Source organism: Excalfactoria chinensis, chromosome 12, assembly GCF_039878825.1.
Source record: "Excalfactoria chinensis isolate bCotChi1 chromosome 12, bCotChi1.hap2, whole genome shotgun sequence".
Classification (NCBI taxonomy): domain Eukaryota; kingdom Metazoa; phylum Chordata; class Aves; order Galliformes; family Phasianidae; genus Excalfactoria; species Excalfactoria chinensis.
This window is the reverse complement of record NC_092836.1, coordinates 582,951-601,007: the sequence shown is the minus strand read 5'-3', so window position 1 is coordinate 601,007 and position 18,057 is coordinate 582,951. Positions and strand designations below refer to the sequence as shown.

General features: G+C 48.5%; 1 protein-coding gene across 4 annotated transcripts in view; it reads right to left on the bottom strand.

Annotated features, from left to right (window-relative positions):
- The window catches only part of SRGAP3 (SLIT-ROBO Rho GTPase activating protein 3), a 71,037-nt gene that overhangs the window by 16,800 nt on the left and 36,180 nt on the right, over window positions 1-18,057 (bottom strand). For all 4 annotated transcript variants that reach the window (XM_072347007.1, XM_072347003.1, XM_072347006.1 and 1 more), the window contains exons 5-11: window positions 15,178-15,363; window positions 14,126-14,254; window positions 3,793-4,014; window positions 3,215-3,316; window positions 2,830-3,027; window positions 1,491-1,575; window positions 128-155 (exon numbers count right to left, since the gene is read on the bottom strand). In XM_072347007.1, coding sequence (XP_072203108.1) covers window positions 128-155; window positions 1,491-1,575; window positions 2,830-3,027; window positions 3,215-3,316; window positions 3,793-4,014; window positions 14,126-14,254; window positions 15,178-15,363 — 950 coding nt within the window. The remainder of the gene's footprint in view (window positions 1-127; window positions 156-1,490; window positions 1,576-2,829; window positions 3,028-3,214; window positions 3,317-3,792; window positions 4,015-14,125; window positions 14,255-15,177; window positions 15,364-18,057) is intronic.

Below are 18,057 nucleotides of genomic sequence, written 5' to 3'. Positions count from 1 at the left end.
GCAGCAGGGTCTGCCTGCCCTCCAGCCCCACCAAGCTGCATCAGCAGCAAAGAAAGCCACCCTCACCACAGCCAGCACAAGCCAAAGATTCTTCCCAAATACAGATGACAAAAAAGAAACTTCTCACCTGGTTGTTCCACATTCGGCTCTTTCACCTATGAAGAAAAGTAAGTTCCCATCAACTCTTCACATCAATAAAAATTCACCTAAAATACAGCTGCACAAGCACTCACACCCCCATTCTGGCTCTGTAAGCCCCAAGATAATTGCTTGTAGCTGCGCTCGAAAGCCCTGCAGGTTGCAGATGTTGAGCTGGTTGCTATGCAAACCTCTTCCATACGAGGCATTAGAAGTCCAGGGCTCAGTCACAAGGGAGGGAAAGTATCTTCTATTCCCACTGACATTAAAGGTTTATTTGCGATATGAAGTCCATCTCAGAAAAAAATAACCAGATGCACTGCAGGTCCTCTGCAATAAGTGCTCATTTACACTAGCTGGATATTGGCCAAATTCAAATAGGAAAGGGGGAGGCTGATGAGGGCTGAAGCCCCTGGGGAGGAAGCTGAGATTATCCAACTGCCTCATAGAGGACCACTAATAGCATCTGAATACAGTGGTGTAATTCTGCTCCCTGGCTCTTCCTGTGAGATAACAGCCCATCTAATCATCATCAAGCAGACTATTCTGGCTGTCAATATTCTCGCTCCCTTCATGTATTTTTAGTGCTTGGATTTCACATAAACGGCAGCATATTACCAGCGATAAGATCTGCTCATTTTTTAAAGGGTTTGTCAATCCACTGAAAAAACTAAACCCATTTCATATGCTGTTTGTGCCTTTCTCCAAAGGCCAAGGAAGCCAATTTAGTCTTCCTTTTTTAATAAGGCACATAAAAGGAAGCATTTGGCTACACATGACTCCTTCCTGCTCTCCCTTGGCACCTGCAGAAAGCAAGTTTGCAGCCAATTCCTCACTGAAAAAGCAAAGAATTCCACACAAATGTTTTGCAAACTCAGACTTCTTCCTAAAGAGAATCAGCTCATGCTGAAACACAGCATTCTGCATTCCGGGGCCAAATATTTGCCAAATGTCTACAAATCAGGACAATCCCATGACCTGGAAGAAATTCAATTTCCATGTGAAAATGTTCCACAGCTGCTTTTGCACAGCTCTAAGAGAACTGCAGTGACTGACACCAAACTCCTCCTCTCAAGGACAGCCGCAATAGTGCTTCTGTGTGAGAGCAGGGCAGGCACCAAATCATCAATAAGAGATTAATCGCTTCCTGCACCCACCCCCAGGAGCCATAGCCCTACAGCTACCGAACAGGCCTGAGTCTGGTGCCAACACCTGGGATCTCTGGGAAGAGCTCTGACAGGCCCATTTCTACAAGCTGCCTGCTCTGTCCCCACAACACTGAAGCCAGAGCTCAGAGCCAGAGCAATGCTGGCAGCACGTGTTCCTTCTCTAGGCCTAACCCCACAACTCACCTTCCCCAAGAGTCTGCTTCAGCAAGTCGTGCTTAGCCTGGAGCTTTGTGATCAGGTTACTGCCATTCAAATACTCTTTAAATTTCTGGAATTAAGAACAGAACAAGCAAGGTAGGTTAAGACTCTTGGCAATAATCATCTGTAATAGATGTACACTTTTTGCCTGGGGGGCTCCTGAGGGGATACAGAGGCTGTCAGGCTCCAATAAATGAGGCAGCAGATGCACTGTAGGACGGAGCACGGTCTGATAATCACTTCCCACTGCTCTGAAGATCTTATTGTTAGCCTCGTCTCCTCGGTGCTGCACCCCCTGCCTGGGAATGCAACTTGCTCCAAAGAAAAAAGTTCAAAGCAAACTTTCTTTTGTTAGGCTTCTGAGATCAGCCTGGAAAATCAAAGAGGTTTTCCCTCCCCTGGCGGCACTCAGGCTCCATTCACACAAGTGATGCAGCAGAGCAGCTCAGGCAGTGAACGCGCAGCATGCTGGGCAATGAAAACCATGCAGCACAACTGCCAGGCTGCTGTGCACCCAGGATCGCTCCAGAGTAAGCAATTTTCTATAAAATTGGAGGAGTAAGGGAGATAGGCATGGAAAACAAAAGGCCAAAAAAAATAGGAAAAATCACAAGTTCCTGCCAAATTAAAGAAACAAACACAAAACAAACTAATGTTCTGATTTCCACCCTCCCTGCCCACACAGAAATAATAATACTGCTTGAGAAATCACACTCACGTATACATCACCAGATAAATACATAAACTGTGGCCTATTAACCGCATTTAATGAGGGGCACGTCTGCTGAGCTAATGTCTTACTGCTTCAAGAGTGATAACAGAGAACCTTAAGAACAGCACAGATGTGCAGTACCTGACCAAGGCTGCTGCTGCCCAGCATATACACTGCTCAGAACCCCAGCCAGAACAGCTTGCTGCAATGTTTGTGTGAGATACTAATGGCTGTTTATTGCAACCCTAGGCCCAGGGCAGATTTTATCTGTGCAGACCAGAAAAGGAAGGCTCAGCTGAGAATTCAAAACAGGAAAGGACTCCAGAGGATCCATCAGCTGGGCCTAACTGGAGCCTGCTGTCCAGTGCTGAGCCACTCCTGCTGACTTCTGTAACCTTTGAGTCAAAACTGCATGCTGCAGTTGTTCCATTAAAAATGAGAATGAGACAGACACTAAATTGTCATTCTCCATGCATCCCAATCCCAAACTATACAGAAGGCAAATAGTGAAAGACTGAATTGGTTGTTGCCCTTCACTAATGAGCACTTAAAATGCAACACAGTCCTTGCAATTAATGCCCTGTGTCCTGCATCACATGATAAGAGACTCACTGTAAAATAGAACATCTCAGTCTCCTGTTGGTTGGCTCTCCTCTTGGCAATGTTTATTTTGCTCATGTAAGTCTCTGAAGCAGCTGATTTGACCGACTCAGTGGAGCGACTGTGCTGGAAGGCATCTGAAACATCAAAATCTTCTACCGTCAGCATGTCCTGCAAAGTCTGCATTGTGGCATCCAGAGTTTTTCGTACCTATCAGGCATAAAAGACAGTATGTTTTTGAAGCAAACAGGGAAAAAAATGACATCTGGAGCCCAAACAACTGGCCCACGAGCAGTTCATAAGTACTGGGCTTGCCCCAGCATGAGCAGCAAAGGGAGATCTCAGCACTGCACACCCCCACACCCAAGCACTAAGGGGGTGGAAAATGAACTCTTACCTCTTCATTCTCTATCTTGAGGGTGGCCAGGCGGGACTGCAGCTGGTGGTACCGCATCAGCAGCTCGGTCTGCACAGGCTGCTGGGCGCTGACTTGGCACACCTGGGCAGGAGCATGGCAGAGACAGGAGAGGGGTTCAGTGAGTTGTACACAGACCAGATGTGCACATTAATACCAGAAAGATTCTCTCAGCTACACACAAGCTCCTTGCAGCCCTCCCAGACAGTGTGGTCCAGTTTCCAAGCAGCAGTACTGTGGACCTGGGCTTAGTACAAAGCATTTCTACCCAGCATTTTAAAGCTCAATTACAGTCTCCAAATTACAGCAGGTAAATCAGCCCCACCATCATATCTTCTGGACAATTTAGCTGAGGATGAAACCACAGGCTTTGTAATAGGGAGAGGACAAGGAGCAGACTGAAAGGAAGAGTTCTGCTAATGAGCTAAATGTCTCATTAAAAAAGGAAATGTGAACAGCCGCAGGTGAAGCAAGAGCAGAGGGGAAGAAATGATGTAAAGGTGATGGCTAAGAGGGACCAGGCCTAGGCCAGGCTGTGAGGCAGCTCCACATCACCGTACCTCATCCCCCATGTGGGGCTGGAACTCGAACTTCAATGGAGGGCAGAAGACTTGATTGCACATGTCCATGATGGTGTGCTTGTCGCTCCGTGCATCCAGGTTGTCCACAGCATTCTCAATGATGTCCAGGCCCTCATGGCGGGAGGTCTCCAGGTTGTACTCAGCAGACAGGTACGTCCTGAAGGTCCGTGCAAGGCTGGCATGGAATCCCAGGTCACAGCACTGTGGGACAGCAAGGCAGGGCTGAGTTAGGAACAGGTACCACCAGCACTGCCATCGCTGTGCCGTCAGTGCACTGCAACACAGCGAGAAAGGCAAGAAAAAGGACTGAGGAAGAACAGGTACCAGGGGCACAATTAGCCGGGCTGTGCACTACCCCAGGCACAGCACGAGAATTTAATGCCCTTGGTTTTGCTGGAAAAAAAAACAAGTGGTTCTCAGGCAGAGAAGAGCTAAAAATCACACAAAGGCAGGGCTCCTCTGGCTGCTCAGCACCAGAGCAGGGCCGCACTAATGACAAAACTCCTACCCTGCAAAGGCCCCCTGGAAAAGCAGCCTGAGGGCCACACTGTGGGTTGCCCAGGGCTCTCCCTGCCTCCAGGGATCCTGCCAGTGCCTTCTGCGCAGAGAAACCATTTCCTGAGTTACCCCATACCGACAGGTGCTTGAACACAGTGGCACTGAAGGGCTCTGCAGTACATACACAGCTCCACCACCCTTGCTAGGAAGCCCACGACAAGGCTGTTTTTTATGCACAATTGATCATGTTAATCTTGGAGAAGATGATAAAACTGAGCTAGCTGCCTAATACACTGTATTTGGGCAGCAAAAGCCTGTTTTTAATCTCTCTTTTTTATATAATTGAATTTGGCAGATTAAGTATAGCAACAGCTCATGGATTTGCTGCCCTGAGCACCAAATCATAGCTGAGCAAGCAGCAGCTCCCATCCCAGCATGTCTCCTCCCAGTCCCCAAAGCACGGCAGCACAGCATCAGGCATGGCCCTGCTGCAGGCACCCAGCACAGGGGGATGCCAGCAGTGGCTCTGCAGGGAAAGGAGGGGCACACTGAGGCACAGTGAGGAGCTGGAAAGCAGCACATCAGACCGAGCTGTGCTAACAGGGCTGCAAGGAGGCTGCAATCCAAAAATGAGGCACATCTATTTCTAGACACAGAGAGGGCTGAAGTTCCTGATGAAGAATGTGAAGTTAGAAAACCACAGCTTCATCACAATTAGGAGCTCCATAATCACATATCCCTGCTATGATCTGCAGGGACACTCCCAAGAAGTGGGACAGTTGCAGAACAGAGCAATGTCTATTGGAGGCACTGAGGGAGAATGTGCTGATGGGCACTGTGAGAGTGCTGCTGCAGAAAGCAGAACTGAGCTGGCACCTGCCAGCCACATACATTACAGTTAAGAAGCTCTGTTGTCACACAAATTAAAGAATGAGTAGAAAGTCTCATTGTCTGAGCTGTAACCAAATCACCCAGAACCCCGGCTCACCCATCAGGTTCCCCTCTACTTCTGGCAGCACAAAACCATCCTCATGGGGCAGATGCTCCCCCTTCCAACTCTGCAGTGCCCAGAGAAATCACTGCTAACCAATGCAGAAAGGCACAGAAAGTGCCTCTGCATCAGACCGTCAACACTGACAAACTCAAAGTGAAATGTGAAAACTCAGCGAGTGCCACAAGCAGCCCAGCCAGAAGTTGCCTCTCTCCTCCTGCCCATGTGAAGGGACAACGCTCAGCTCACATCATGTCACACAGAGCTGTGTTTGCTGGTCTGTGCTAGAATGAGCAGTGACAGCACAACAGACCTACTCCCACTTGCAGATCCTCTGCGTGCTCTGCTTGCCCCCCACAGGGGCAGGGCTGATAAACAGTGGATTATGACCATTTAATCCTCCTGCTATTTAACTTCTACATTTATTAGTTTAAAATAGGGACAGTTAAGGACTAGTGTAGCTCTGCCTTCAGCAAACAACACTCAAAAAAATGGTTCTTTGGGAAATCAAAGTGGGGGAAGTAGGGTGCAAACTGAATACAGCACTGTGAGTCTCTGAGGAGTGTGGAGTCTCTGATACATGTGGAAAAAAATGCTACTGAGGCCCTTCCTGCCAACAGAGCTCATGCTGCAGCCAGCAGTGCCCAGCACTGATACCCAGGGCAGCATCTCGCTATGTGCCCCAGCTCTGAGCACTGAGCTGGCACTGCATGCACTGCTGCCTGGAGGGGAAAGAAGCACCAGCAGTCACACAATTCCCACAGAAACACACCAAGTACGAAGGGGAAAAAAAAAAAAGACTTCAAACTCCATCTCCAGAACAAACAGCCTTTTCTCACCCTTCTCATCCCCCTCTGATGGAAAATAAATTAGAAGCACAAATAACAACCTTTAGCACTTTTGCAGCGTCTTTCATCTGAAGAGCTCAAAGCTCTTTGTATATTAATTCATTAAGTCTCATACCACCCCTATAAGGGCTGGAAGCATTACAGAGCTCAACCGAAGAAACAGTGAGAGCCAGGAGGCCACACAGCTCTGCTAAGAGCGCTGAGGCAGCTGAATGCATCCTGCATGGTGCCCAGCACAGCTGCTGAACTGGGGGCTGCAAGAGCAGCAGCTCAGGGGGAGTTGGAGGGTCCCTCCCTGCCTGCTCCCCCAGAACTCTGGTACAGCAGCACTGAAGAAACACAAAGTTCTTGTACAGCAAAGCTGCAGTGGTACCGGACCTCACAGAAAATGAGGTGCTTTCCGAAGCACTGATTCGTCTCACTGTTTACATAGTTAGAAGACATTTAGCCCATTTCAAAGCATGAAATAATGCTTTACCAAGGTAATACTGCACTTGGTTGTGCCAATGCTGGCTACCAGCACCCACCTCACACCTGGAAGTACCTTCAGGTCTTCAGAGAAGCAGCCCAAGAAAACACAGTGCTTGGTTTGTGGCCACAAAGAAAAGAAGAGCAGCAGTCCTACAGCCACCACACCTCCCTCAGAGCCATCAGCATGGAAACAAGCCTGGCCTCAACAGCATCCCAGCACAGGTACAGGAATGTCTGGCCACAACAGACAGCCTCTGTGCGCTATGAGACAGATCTGCGCAGCAGCAGGAATGATTGCACCCTGGGAGGAGGCACAGGGCACTGGGAACACCAGAGACCACACAGCACAGAGCTCTGCCTGCAGCCCCACAGCTCCAGCACAAGGCGATGCTGAGGGCACGGGCACAGCTGTAGCCACAGCCCAGCACTGCCCACCAACCCCTGCACAGCCCCTCCACAACAACACGGGGACAGAATGCCCGGCAGCACAGCCAACTCCACACATCCCCTCTGCAGGCAACCCACAGTTGTCCTCCCTGCAGGACACGGCTGTGTGTCCATGCACAGTCCTGCAGCTCCAACACAACCTCTCCCGAGCAGCTGTGGCCATCAGGTTCGGTGCCTGAGGCAGCACTGCAGACAGAGCCCCCAAAAACTGATTTGTTCTCAGCCAAAGAGAGCTGCAAGCACACAGGGATGGAGCAAGGGAAGAATGGGGGCCCTCTGACTTCCATAACCAACTCTGAAGCGCGAGGCTGGATCAAACAATGCTCCTACCCACAGCACCACAGAGCACAGCTCCACACGATCCCTTCCAACCCCCACTATGGTAATTACCTCTGTGGTCCCTGGAGGGGGTTTCTTTCCAAAGGATTTCTGACCCACATTTCATTCTGCTCCTTAATCTCCCTACTGCACTCCTCTCCCATGTACGCCTTCTTAGGCCCTTTTGTGCATGTGTGTTGGTTTGGGTTTTTTCCAAGATGAACTCATTGGTAAATTAATCTCCTAAAGGACATTGGGACCTTGAGGCTATTCGTTCACGCTACTGGGAAAAGCACAGAAAGTGTCAAGAAGGAATTCTTCTCTCCCAGGGAACATCCTGTTGCCTTTTTGTGCTGCACTAACAAGGTCTATCAGACAAAGGCAGCTCACAGCCCTCGAGCAGCAGAATTTATAGACGACACAATCCTCCAAGCCATAAAACAATCTGCAAGCGGGCTTCATTAACCTAGCAAGACAATTTCAATGTCTGTAGTTTCTGCGTGAGGAAATAATTGTTTACTGGGTGCAAACTTTGGGGGAAAAAAATGCAGTTTTGCTGTATTATTAAAGCCAAGACAGGCAAAGTTTAAGAGATGAGTGCTGGCTGGATTCCGTAGTTTAACACAGCACTCTAAGAACAGCTTAGAAAAAAATACTGCTATTGGATTATCATGATTTAAGGTGCTGCTGACAAATGGGGAGTATGGCAGCTATTATGTTAACTGCCTGCGTACAGAAACAGAACATGAGTTTACTAAACAGGGTACTGGTGCAGAACAGAAGGTGTCGAACTCCTGAAAGTATATCAAGTCAGCGCACCTCTGTCCCCTTCCCTACAGCCACATCAGCCCTGCCTTCAAAAAGATCACACAAACAGAAACCTTTTTCTGCTATTGATTCCCTTACTCTGCATGAGGCTCAGAACGCAGCAGCTCCATCTGGATTCTCATCTGCTGCCGCTGCCACCTCCACAGGGCCAGCCCTGCCGTGCTGCACACACCACCCGCAGAGGAGAATTCTGGTCTTAGCTCCAGCAAGCCCTGCTCCTCAGTGCATCACCACTGCCAGCTGCAGCCACCAGGGCACACCTACAGCTACCAGTGGCTTTCCCAAACTACTTCCCAAGCATCACTTGACCTTATTACAAATAACAAAGTCATCAGCATTTTCTAGTGACCAAAACTTTTGGCAGTAATTTAACATTCCTAAGAATTCCCTCCCTTTACCCATCTGTTTGCCTCAGATGCAGCAAAAAATCTGTGCGGACACAGCAGCATTTCATGGCAATGTGAGACCCAGCCTGGGGGACCGACTGGCACACTGTGCCCTCCTGACCTGGTGATATCCTTTGTGTGAACACTTCAAATACCACACAGCTATTTGGCAGAGAGCTCCAGGGGGACAGAAACGACTTTATCTCCATTCCACATGCAAGGCCACAGAGATTAATTTGGTCATACACTTAATGACAGAAATAAGAACACAGGTGCTTCAAAAGAACTATGATTCTTTTGAGGGAAGAAGCAAATGATGTACTTTAAGCCCAAGTCTAATCTGATGCGTCTCCTTCTTTTTCTCCTTTCTACAGAAGGACACAACAAGACCATTGGAGACAGCAGGGCACAGCCCCTCCAAGCATTTCATCTGTCATCACAGCCAGGCCCTGGGAGCACTGCTCGCCCTCCCAGAGCAGCTGGGACCTCATCTCTCACTGTAGTGGGAGATTAGCAGAGGCTTTGTTCTAACAGTCTCATTTTGCAGTGCTGCTGAGGGCACAAGAAACATCAAGGCTGTGCCTCATAGATGGCATGGAGCCCTCTGGGATTAGGGGAAAACACCACTGAATCAGCTGCTCCAGACTTCTGAGCGTTTGGATTTACACACAGATCTAAAGGCTGCGGGTGCCAATTCTGCTCAGTGTGAAGGGTGTGTAGGAGCTCCACACCACACAGCCCTGCACAGCACAACAGCTGGCACTGGGCATGAGGACAAAACTCACCTCCTCTGCTCACAGCCTCTGCTGGACCCCATGAAGCACCAGGATGGTACCAGATAGCAGCTAACTGCATCCTGCATGCTCTGATGGTACCAACCTACTATCTGCAAGCAGCGCAAACACTTGAATGAAAGGCACTATTGCACTATCTTCTTAAGTTATTAAGATTAAAATACTATCTTTAAAATCACAGCTGAAAACACTTCTTTTCTTCATTTTCCTTTACAGAGATTACGTATGGACAGAAAGGGCTCCACCTTCGGGTGCTGAGGGAGCTGGCAGGGGTGACTGCTGAGCTGCTCTCTGCCATCTACCAGCACTCCTGGTTAACTGGAGAGATCCTGGAGGATTGGAGGCTTGCCAATGTGACTCCCATGTACAAGGGTGGAGGGAACTACAGGCCTGTCAGCCTGACCTCGGTATCAAAGGAAGTTACGGAACAAACCATCTTGAGTGAGATCACACAGCACATGCGTGGCATCCAGGGGATGAGGCCAAGACAGCATGGATTCATGAAAGGCAGACTGTACTTGACCAATTTCCTTCTATGACTGGGTGACAAGACTGGTAGACAAGGGTAAGGCAGTTGATGTAGTCTACCTAGACTTCAGCAAAGCCTTTGACACGGTCTCTCACAGTACTCTCCTGGGGAAATTGGCTGCCCAAGGCCTGGACAGGCATACCCTCCTTTGAGTAAGGAACTGGCTAGAGCACCGTGCCCAGCAGGTAGTGGTTAATGGAGTTAAGTCCAGCTGGCAACCCATTACAAGTGGTGTCCCCCAGGGGTCGGTACAGGGGCCTATCTTGTTTAATATCTTCATTGATTACCTGGATGAGGGGACTGAGTGCACCCTCAGTAAGTTTGCAGATGACACCAAGTTGGGAGGTGGTGTTGATCTGCCTGAGGGTAGGGAGGCCCTCCAGAGGGATCTGGATAGGCTGGATCACTGAGCTGAGGTTAATGGGATGAGGTTCAACAAGGCCAAGTGCTGGGTCCTGCACTTTGGCCACATTATTGTGGCCTATAGGCTTGGGGATGAGTGGCTGAATGACTGTGAAGAGGAAAGGGACCTGGGGTTGTTGATCGATGCTCAGCTGAACATGAGCCAACAGTGTGCCCAGGTGGCCAAGAGGGCCAATGGCATCCTGGCCTGTATAAGAAATAGTGTGGCCAGCAGGAGCAGAGAGGTAATCATTCCTCTGTACTCAGCTCTGGTGAGGCCGCACCTCAAGTACTGTGTTCAGTTTTGGGCTCCTCACTACAAGACATCGAGGCCCTGGAACTCATCTAGACAAGGGCAACAAAACTGGTGAGGGGTCTGGAGCACAAGTCTTATGAGGAGCAGCTGAGGGAGCTGGGATTGTTTAGCCTGGAGAAGAGGAGGTTCAGGGGAGTCCTCATTGCACTCTACAACTTCCTGAAGGGAGGTTGTGATGAGGAGGGACTTGGCCTCCTCTGCCTGGCAACAAACACGACCCGAGGAAATGGCCACAAGTTGTACCAGAGGAGGTTTAGATTGGGCATAAGGAAAAACTTTGTCTCTCAGACAGTGGTCAGGCACTGGAATGGCTGCCCAGGGAGGTGGTGGAGTCGCCATCCCTGGCAGTCTTCAAGAGACGTCTGGATGAGGAGCTACGAGAGATGGTTTAGTGTCTTGTGCTAGCAACAATAACAGGAGGACAGTTGGACTGAATGATCTTGAGGGTCCTTTCCAATCCTGTGATTCTATGGTAGCACAATATCACTAGCTCCAGGAGCATCCAATGGAAATAATTACATGTGATCTCCTTCTGGAGCTTTCTGAAACCTTCCGTGCCATGCTCTTGCAAAACATTTGTACAGAAGTCTGTTCAAATAGACTGCACTCTCTTTGGGGATTTAAAATTAGGGCACCCACGTACAGCACACACAACCAATATTTTGTTTCCATTGGTGACCAGGATATGTCATTAGGGGAATTTAGTTGCACAGCATCAAAGATGTTTTAGTTAAAGTCCCCTGAGGGGATTTCCTGGAGTGTGGAAGAAAAGCCATCAGCTGACTGCAGTAGAAGGGTCAGCACAAGGAAATAAAGTTGGAAGAAATAGTATAAACAGCCATAACTGAACTGGAACTCATCACCTCTCCAGGAAATCAAAGGCTCAGAAACCCACAAAAATAAGGCATTCTTTCTTAAAAAAAGAAAAAACACAATGAGGGAGAGAAGAGCGTGTATGAAGAGAGAGAATGGACAACAGGAAGAGAAACCCCTTGGATAAATCAAGGAGTTATCACACCTTAATACTTGATTGTTTTCATGCTTGAATTACTGAGTATTCTTTCTAACATGACTAAAGTCATCTGCAGTAATAGAAAGAATAAGGAGGACATTCTAAGAATATATTTTACCATATCTTTAAAATCTTGAAATCCTCAGAGGCCGGTAACGAGCGGTGTCCCTCAAGGGTCTGTCTTGGGACCGGTGCTCTTTAACATCTTTATTAATGACATCGATGAGGGAATGGAGTGCACCCTCAGCAAGTTTGCTGATGACACCAAGCTGAGTGGTGCAGTCGATACGGTGGAGGGAACGGATGCCATTCAGAGGGACCTTGACAGGCTGGAAAGCTGGGCTCGGGTGAACCTAATGAGGTTCAACACGGCAAAGTGCAAGGTTTTGCACTTGGGCCAGAAGAACCCCAGGCACTTGTACAGGCTGGGAGGAGTTGTCCTTGAGAACAGCTCGGCAGAGAAAGACCTAGGGGTCCTAATAGATGAGAAACTTAACATGAGCCAGCAGTGCGCTCTGGCAGCCCGGAAGGCAAATGGGATCCTGGGCTCCATCAGGAGAGGGGTGGTCAGCAGGGATAGGGAGGTGATTGTCCCTCTCTACTCTGCTCTTGTGAGGCCCCATCTGGAGTACTGTGTCCAGGTGTGGAACCCTCAGTACAAAAAAGATATGGAGATTTTGGAAAGGGTCCAGAGGAGGGCCACGAAGATGAACAGGGGGCTGGAGCACCTCCCCTATGAGGACAGGCTGAGGGAGTTGGGTTTGTTCAGCCTGGAGAAGAGAAGGTTGCGGGGTGACCTCATTGCAGCCTTTCAATACCTGAAGGGAACTTACTCCCAGGAGGGGAGCAAACTCTTCGAAAGGGCTGATAATAGCAGGACTAGGGGAAATGGTTTTAAGTTAAAAGAGGGAAGATTTAGGTTGGATGTTAGGGGGAAGTTCTTTACTAGGAGAGTGGTTAGGTCCTGGAACAGGCTGCCCAGGGAGGTTGTGGATGCCCCGTCCTTGGAGGTGTTCAAGACCAGGTTGGACGGGGCTCTGGGCAACCTGATCTAGTAAAGACGTATGTTTGGTGGCCTGCTAGGCAGGGGGGTTGGAACTACATGATCCTTGAGGTCCCTTCCAACCCGGGTCATTCTGTGATTCTGTTTTGCATCAGACTTATTTTAATTAGTGCTTGGAAGAATACATACACATCAGTTGGTTAGAAGGAGATAAACACTTAAAACATCTTTTAAACATGCGTTCAGTGAATACCAGGACAGAAGGCCAACCTGGTGCTCATAGGTCAGGCAATGAACTGCTCACTGAAGGAATAATAAGGAAGGAACTGTGCAGCGCAATCTATACTGCTGTGAAGACTCCTATTAAGAGACTGAACACTCTTCTGAATCATTTAAAAGCAGCTCATAGGAGTCCCTGATATACACACACTTTCAATCCCTGTCATTTCTACAAAGCTGCTCCTGGGAGTTGCTGCCCTGAGTCGATTTCCTGCAAGGAATGTTTCGGATACAACTCAGCAGGAGCCTTTCCTAGCTAGGGAAGCACTTCCATCTGCTTCACCGCCACCAGTGCTAAGGAGTGCTAAGCACCTACTCAAACTGATAGAAACTGCAGATACACATAACACAAAGAACAGGTTTCTGTTTTCAACAACAAAAAAGAGAATGCAGGATGCATGTAATTTTTATGAGAGTTTATCTATTTCAAATGCAGACTAATGGATGGGCCAGGAGGAAACCTGAGGACCCCAACCGGCTTGCTCCAAGGCAAATTCTACTGCAAAAGCTCTGGACTTTGAAAAGCTCCAGCTGCAGGAAACCCTATGTGTGGGAGTCACAGAGGATGAGGCTGTCATTTAATAGTGAAGGAAGCACCATTTCTGCACCATTCCTAAGCCAAAACCACCATACAGTGACACCCAGACCACAGCCTGCTTGTGATATCACATAAAAGATACATGAAACTGGATCCAAATCCGGGCTCCTCTGCTTGTGCCCTTCTGAAGGTACTGCTATGCATGCTGGATCATAACATACAGTTATAATCAAAACTCTGTGTTTTTCCATATGACAATAACAGAAGCTTCTATATAGCATAAATATAATACATTGATTACTTTGCTGTGTGATCATGTGACCACCATAAAATTCAGAATGCTGACTATCATATAGTGACAGCTTCAGTACTGCACATACACACCTACATCAGCTGAGATGAACTCACATGCAACTGCAAGGGGAAAAAACTAACAAAACAAAAACAAACAAACAAACAAAAACAGAAAAAAATCAAAGCTTACAGCACATTATCAGGCCTCAGGTAAGAATATTTTAAAGTCCAAACAAATTCTCCTTCATTACTATCACATGGGCACGAGCACATTTAGGAACCAAACCATGTCTAAGATTGAGCTGTGCACTCATCAGTGCAAAGCAGGCAGTATGCATGCAGAGGAGGAAGCACTTACATCAATGAGGTCAGAGACATCGTGGATATAGTATTTACTGACAGCTGCATTGGTGGCTGCCAGGTTCAGCAGGTAGTCATTCCTGGCTTTAGTACACTTCAGCTTGTTTTCAGAGTATTTGGCTTGCCTCTGAAAAAGCAAAAGGGAGCATTAGAGCATATATAGGATGTTCCTCTTGCAGCAGGGCCCCACAGCACCCCAGAGACCAGGTGTGACAGATGAATTAATGAAGTTTGGCATCAGGTATGAAAACAGGCATCTTTGCCAGGCTAGAAGGGATCACATCTGAATGTCCCTGTACAATCAACCAATGCACAATAAGTGCATTCTGCTCAGATGTACCTAGAGCATCCCAAGCACAGCTGTTCTTTTATCTGTACATTCATGGAAGTTTTGGCATCACAACTGGCAGACAAACTTTCCTCCCAGATATGCTGACACGCATCTGGATTTACTCCAGGTTTAAGCAGTTGTATCAATGTGGAATCTGGCCCAGAGGCCCAAACTACAAAATTCAGAACAGTACCCAGAATTCAAAACTCTGCAATAGCAGATGTGCTTGGGTCTGGGGCACTTGCTCACAAGGATCACTAGCCTGAAGGTTTAGCACAGAAGATTAACCCTTCCCAGAGGCCTGCTGCAGGACAGTGCCTCAGGGCAAGGCCAACACACATGCTTAAGAAGCTACTGCTATTCTCAGAAATTAACAGACAATTAAACAGTTTTAAAGATTCCAGCATCTGTAGAGAAGCTGAAACTAGAGTGGTGTTAAATGCTTTGGCTAGCAAAGCCATCCGAGGGCTGCACCTTAAATCCCAGGCAATCTGCGCAGGAAAAGTTGGCATTTATTCTGTCTCAAGGAACCCTGAGACAGCTACAGCTCACTGTCAACAGCAAAACAAATGAGTGCAGTTACAGTATGCTTCCTAGTGCCTTCCACGGAGATAGAAGCAGCTGCACAGAAGCAGAATGGATCAGAGCTAAGTTCCAACGGCACAGGCAGCTCCAGACAGCCCTAGGCTCCAGCCTTGCACCTCACCCCACGCACCCACCTTCTCCTTCATCTTCTCAATCTTCTTGACGGAGCTCCGCCGCTGTGGCCTCTCCTCATGCCGTAGAAGGTTCACACTGACATCCCCTGACTTGTTGAACTGCTTTTCCTCCTGCTTCTCTGCCTCCTTCAGCTTGCTCTCAGCACTGATGCTTTCTGCATGATACATGTGGTAGGTCTTCATCACCTGAGGGAACAAGACTGAGTGAGCCGGCTGCTCCACAGCCAAGGGGCCCCAGTGTGCAAGGGTAGGACAACAGCTGTGGGCAGTGGGAAGCCCAGTCCTGGCTGTGCCAAGGCTGTCTGTGGCCACTATGGCATTAAGGAACAAAAAGGTGGAAAGAAAAAGCCCGAGAACGAGTCCTGTTTTGAAACAGCACAGAGCTAGCTTTAGAACCACTATGCACTGCTTCCCCACTGCAGCAAGAGCAGACAGCCACACCTCCAGCATTCACTTCATTAATGGTTCATCTTCCTACAGCGAGATGAGAAATGTCCTCCAGTGCTTTGCAGATGAGATTGGGGTGTCCACAACAAGAGACTGCAAGGAGGGCATGATCAGCCTGATCCCACTTTGGACCCAACCCTTCTCTTCCTGCAGCTGAACTTGCTAAGCAAACAGTGTAACAGAGCACATCCCTGCTCTACCATCCCAACCACAGACCTCAGCTTGAAGACGAAGCAGCTGCAAGTTCAAGCAGAAATGGAGTTTGTCTCCCATCTCACTGCCACCATAAGCACAGTCAGTGCCAGGTGGAGTGCAGCAACATCTCTTCCTTAAGCCCAACACCACCACCAGGCACTGGACACACAGCACTGATCTGCTGCCAAGAAAACTCGCAGCCTCCACTGCAGCATTTTCTTTTGGATACAGAAGCCCAAAGGGCACAGTTGTGATCATTTTAATAGAGCTGGCAAGGGGAACACATCTGCTCTTCTCTCTTTATGCCTTTAGTCACACTGTCCCCTTTTATCATTTGCCCTCGGGATCTGGATGTCTCAGTTCACATTGCCCTGACAAGGCTGAGAGGGCTGGCTTCTCACTGAAGATCAGAGCTCTGGTGGAACACCCAGACGCTGGCAGCACGGAGCTGGGACAACCCAGGCAGAGCTGCAACAGAACTCCCCTGAAATGGCTGGGGTTAAGTACAGCTCCAGGTAGCAGGCACTGAGCCCACTGCACTCCAACTGCTGCAAGGAAGCCTCCACAAATCCCTAGGATTTATTTTAGGCAGCTGCAAGGAACAGCAAGCAAAGGCTCCCACCCTGTTTCTAAGATGGCCTGCTTCAAAATACGTTTGAGCCACGTATTTCAAACTGCAGTTTCTGCAGTGAGCACCACAGCATGCTCACAGAACAGACGCTCCCTGAAATGTATTTAGTCACTTTGGCATAAGCTGGAGACACTGAACAGTGCAGAAACCTGAAAAAAAAACAAACAAACAAACAAAAAAACCAAAAAAAACCACCTCCAGTCTCTGCACACTGACCAGAATTACCCTCTCAAGGCCTTACAAAGCAGCCCAACCTGGCACACATGTCCTACAGATACACAGCTTGGCCACAGGTAGGACAAACGTCATCCGTGTGCAGGCAGCACAGAGAAGGTATTTCTCAAGAACAAGCTCTGTGCCCATTGAGGCAGGGGTCCTTGTTCTGCACCTGGTTCTGTCAGCAGCCAGGGTTATGGCAATGCAGCTCCCAGGTGCATAGCCTGCTGCCATGAATACATCAGCTCAGCCCTGAGATGTCCCAGAACAACACAAGCACACAGGGTCACCCTGCAGGCCAGACATGCAACCAGACCTCTTCTACCTGAAATCTCAAGGACAGAAGACTAGGGGCTGGAGGTGAGCTGGTTTGTACCAGCGGGACTCACAGCAGTCCTGTTTGTCTGATAAGGCCCAAATTTTCACCCATGTTTCACCATAATTTCTGAAATAAGCATGCCTCTCCCCACTCCTTCCCAGCAGGATGACATAACTGGTCTGCTATTTCAGCAGCAAGGTCAGCTCAAAGAAACCACAAAGTTTCTCCAGCCATTCCAGTCTGTTTGGCCATTCAGACCCCTCTGCTCTGCAGGTAGGAGCAAAGCAGTAAACAGGGTGCTACCTCCGTTCCCGTGGAAACAAGTTTTGCCACAGACCCAAAGACCACCAAAGTTACACTGTTTTCCTTGCAGTTCCTTTCCCTGCAGTTCAGGCCCCAGAATGCTTTTAATGCTCACAGACCCAGCGGTATCCCTCAGGTGATCCTCCTGTCCCAGGGCCATGTTCTGAGCACGCTGTTCTACAGGCACCAAGGCCAACCCAGTCCTTTTTATTCTCTGCTTGCTTTGCATCGGCTTTGCTGCTGCTGTAATTAATCTTTATTAGTCACCATCACTAATGCAGCTTGTGACACTCAACCATCAACAACGCAATCCCAGATCTCTCGCAGGCTTTTCATCCAACCTGGCCGCCCACCTGCACTGCAGGTCTCACAAAAGCTGCCCTTCAACAACCAATGCAAAAACAAACCTGTAAAGAGAAGATCTGTGCCAGAAGTTCCAAGTGGTATCACTCATGCTCTGTAGCTTAGGTCTATTTTTCAAAAAAGTGGAATAAAATGGTTGTTTATTCCTAAACCTTCTGCTGTGTCATTTGAGTAACAGAAGCATGCAGAAAGGAAGAAAGCAAATACATCGCCTCCTTTTTCCACTAGGAAATGTTACACAGCATGACTGATCCTAAAAAGCAAAATTAAAACAAAACAGAAGTCTGTGGGGCAAGAGCCAGAAGCAGCACAAAGACTTTTACTGAAGGGAGATGTCAAGAATAACAGCACTGACTTCAGCCAAGGCAGTAGAACCAAAGCGCACCTCTGAGAAGGGGAGCAGAGC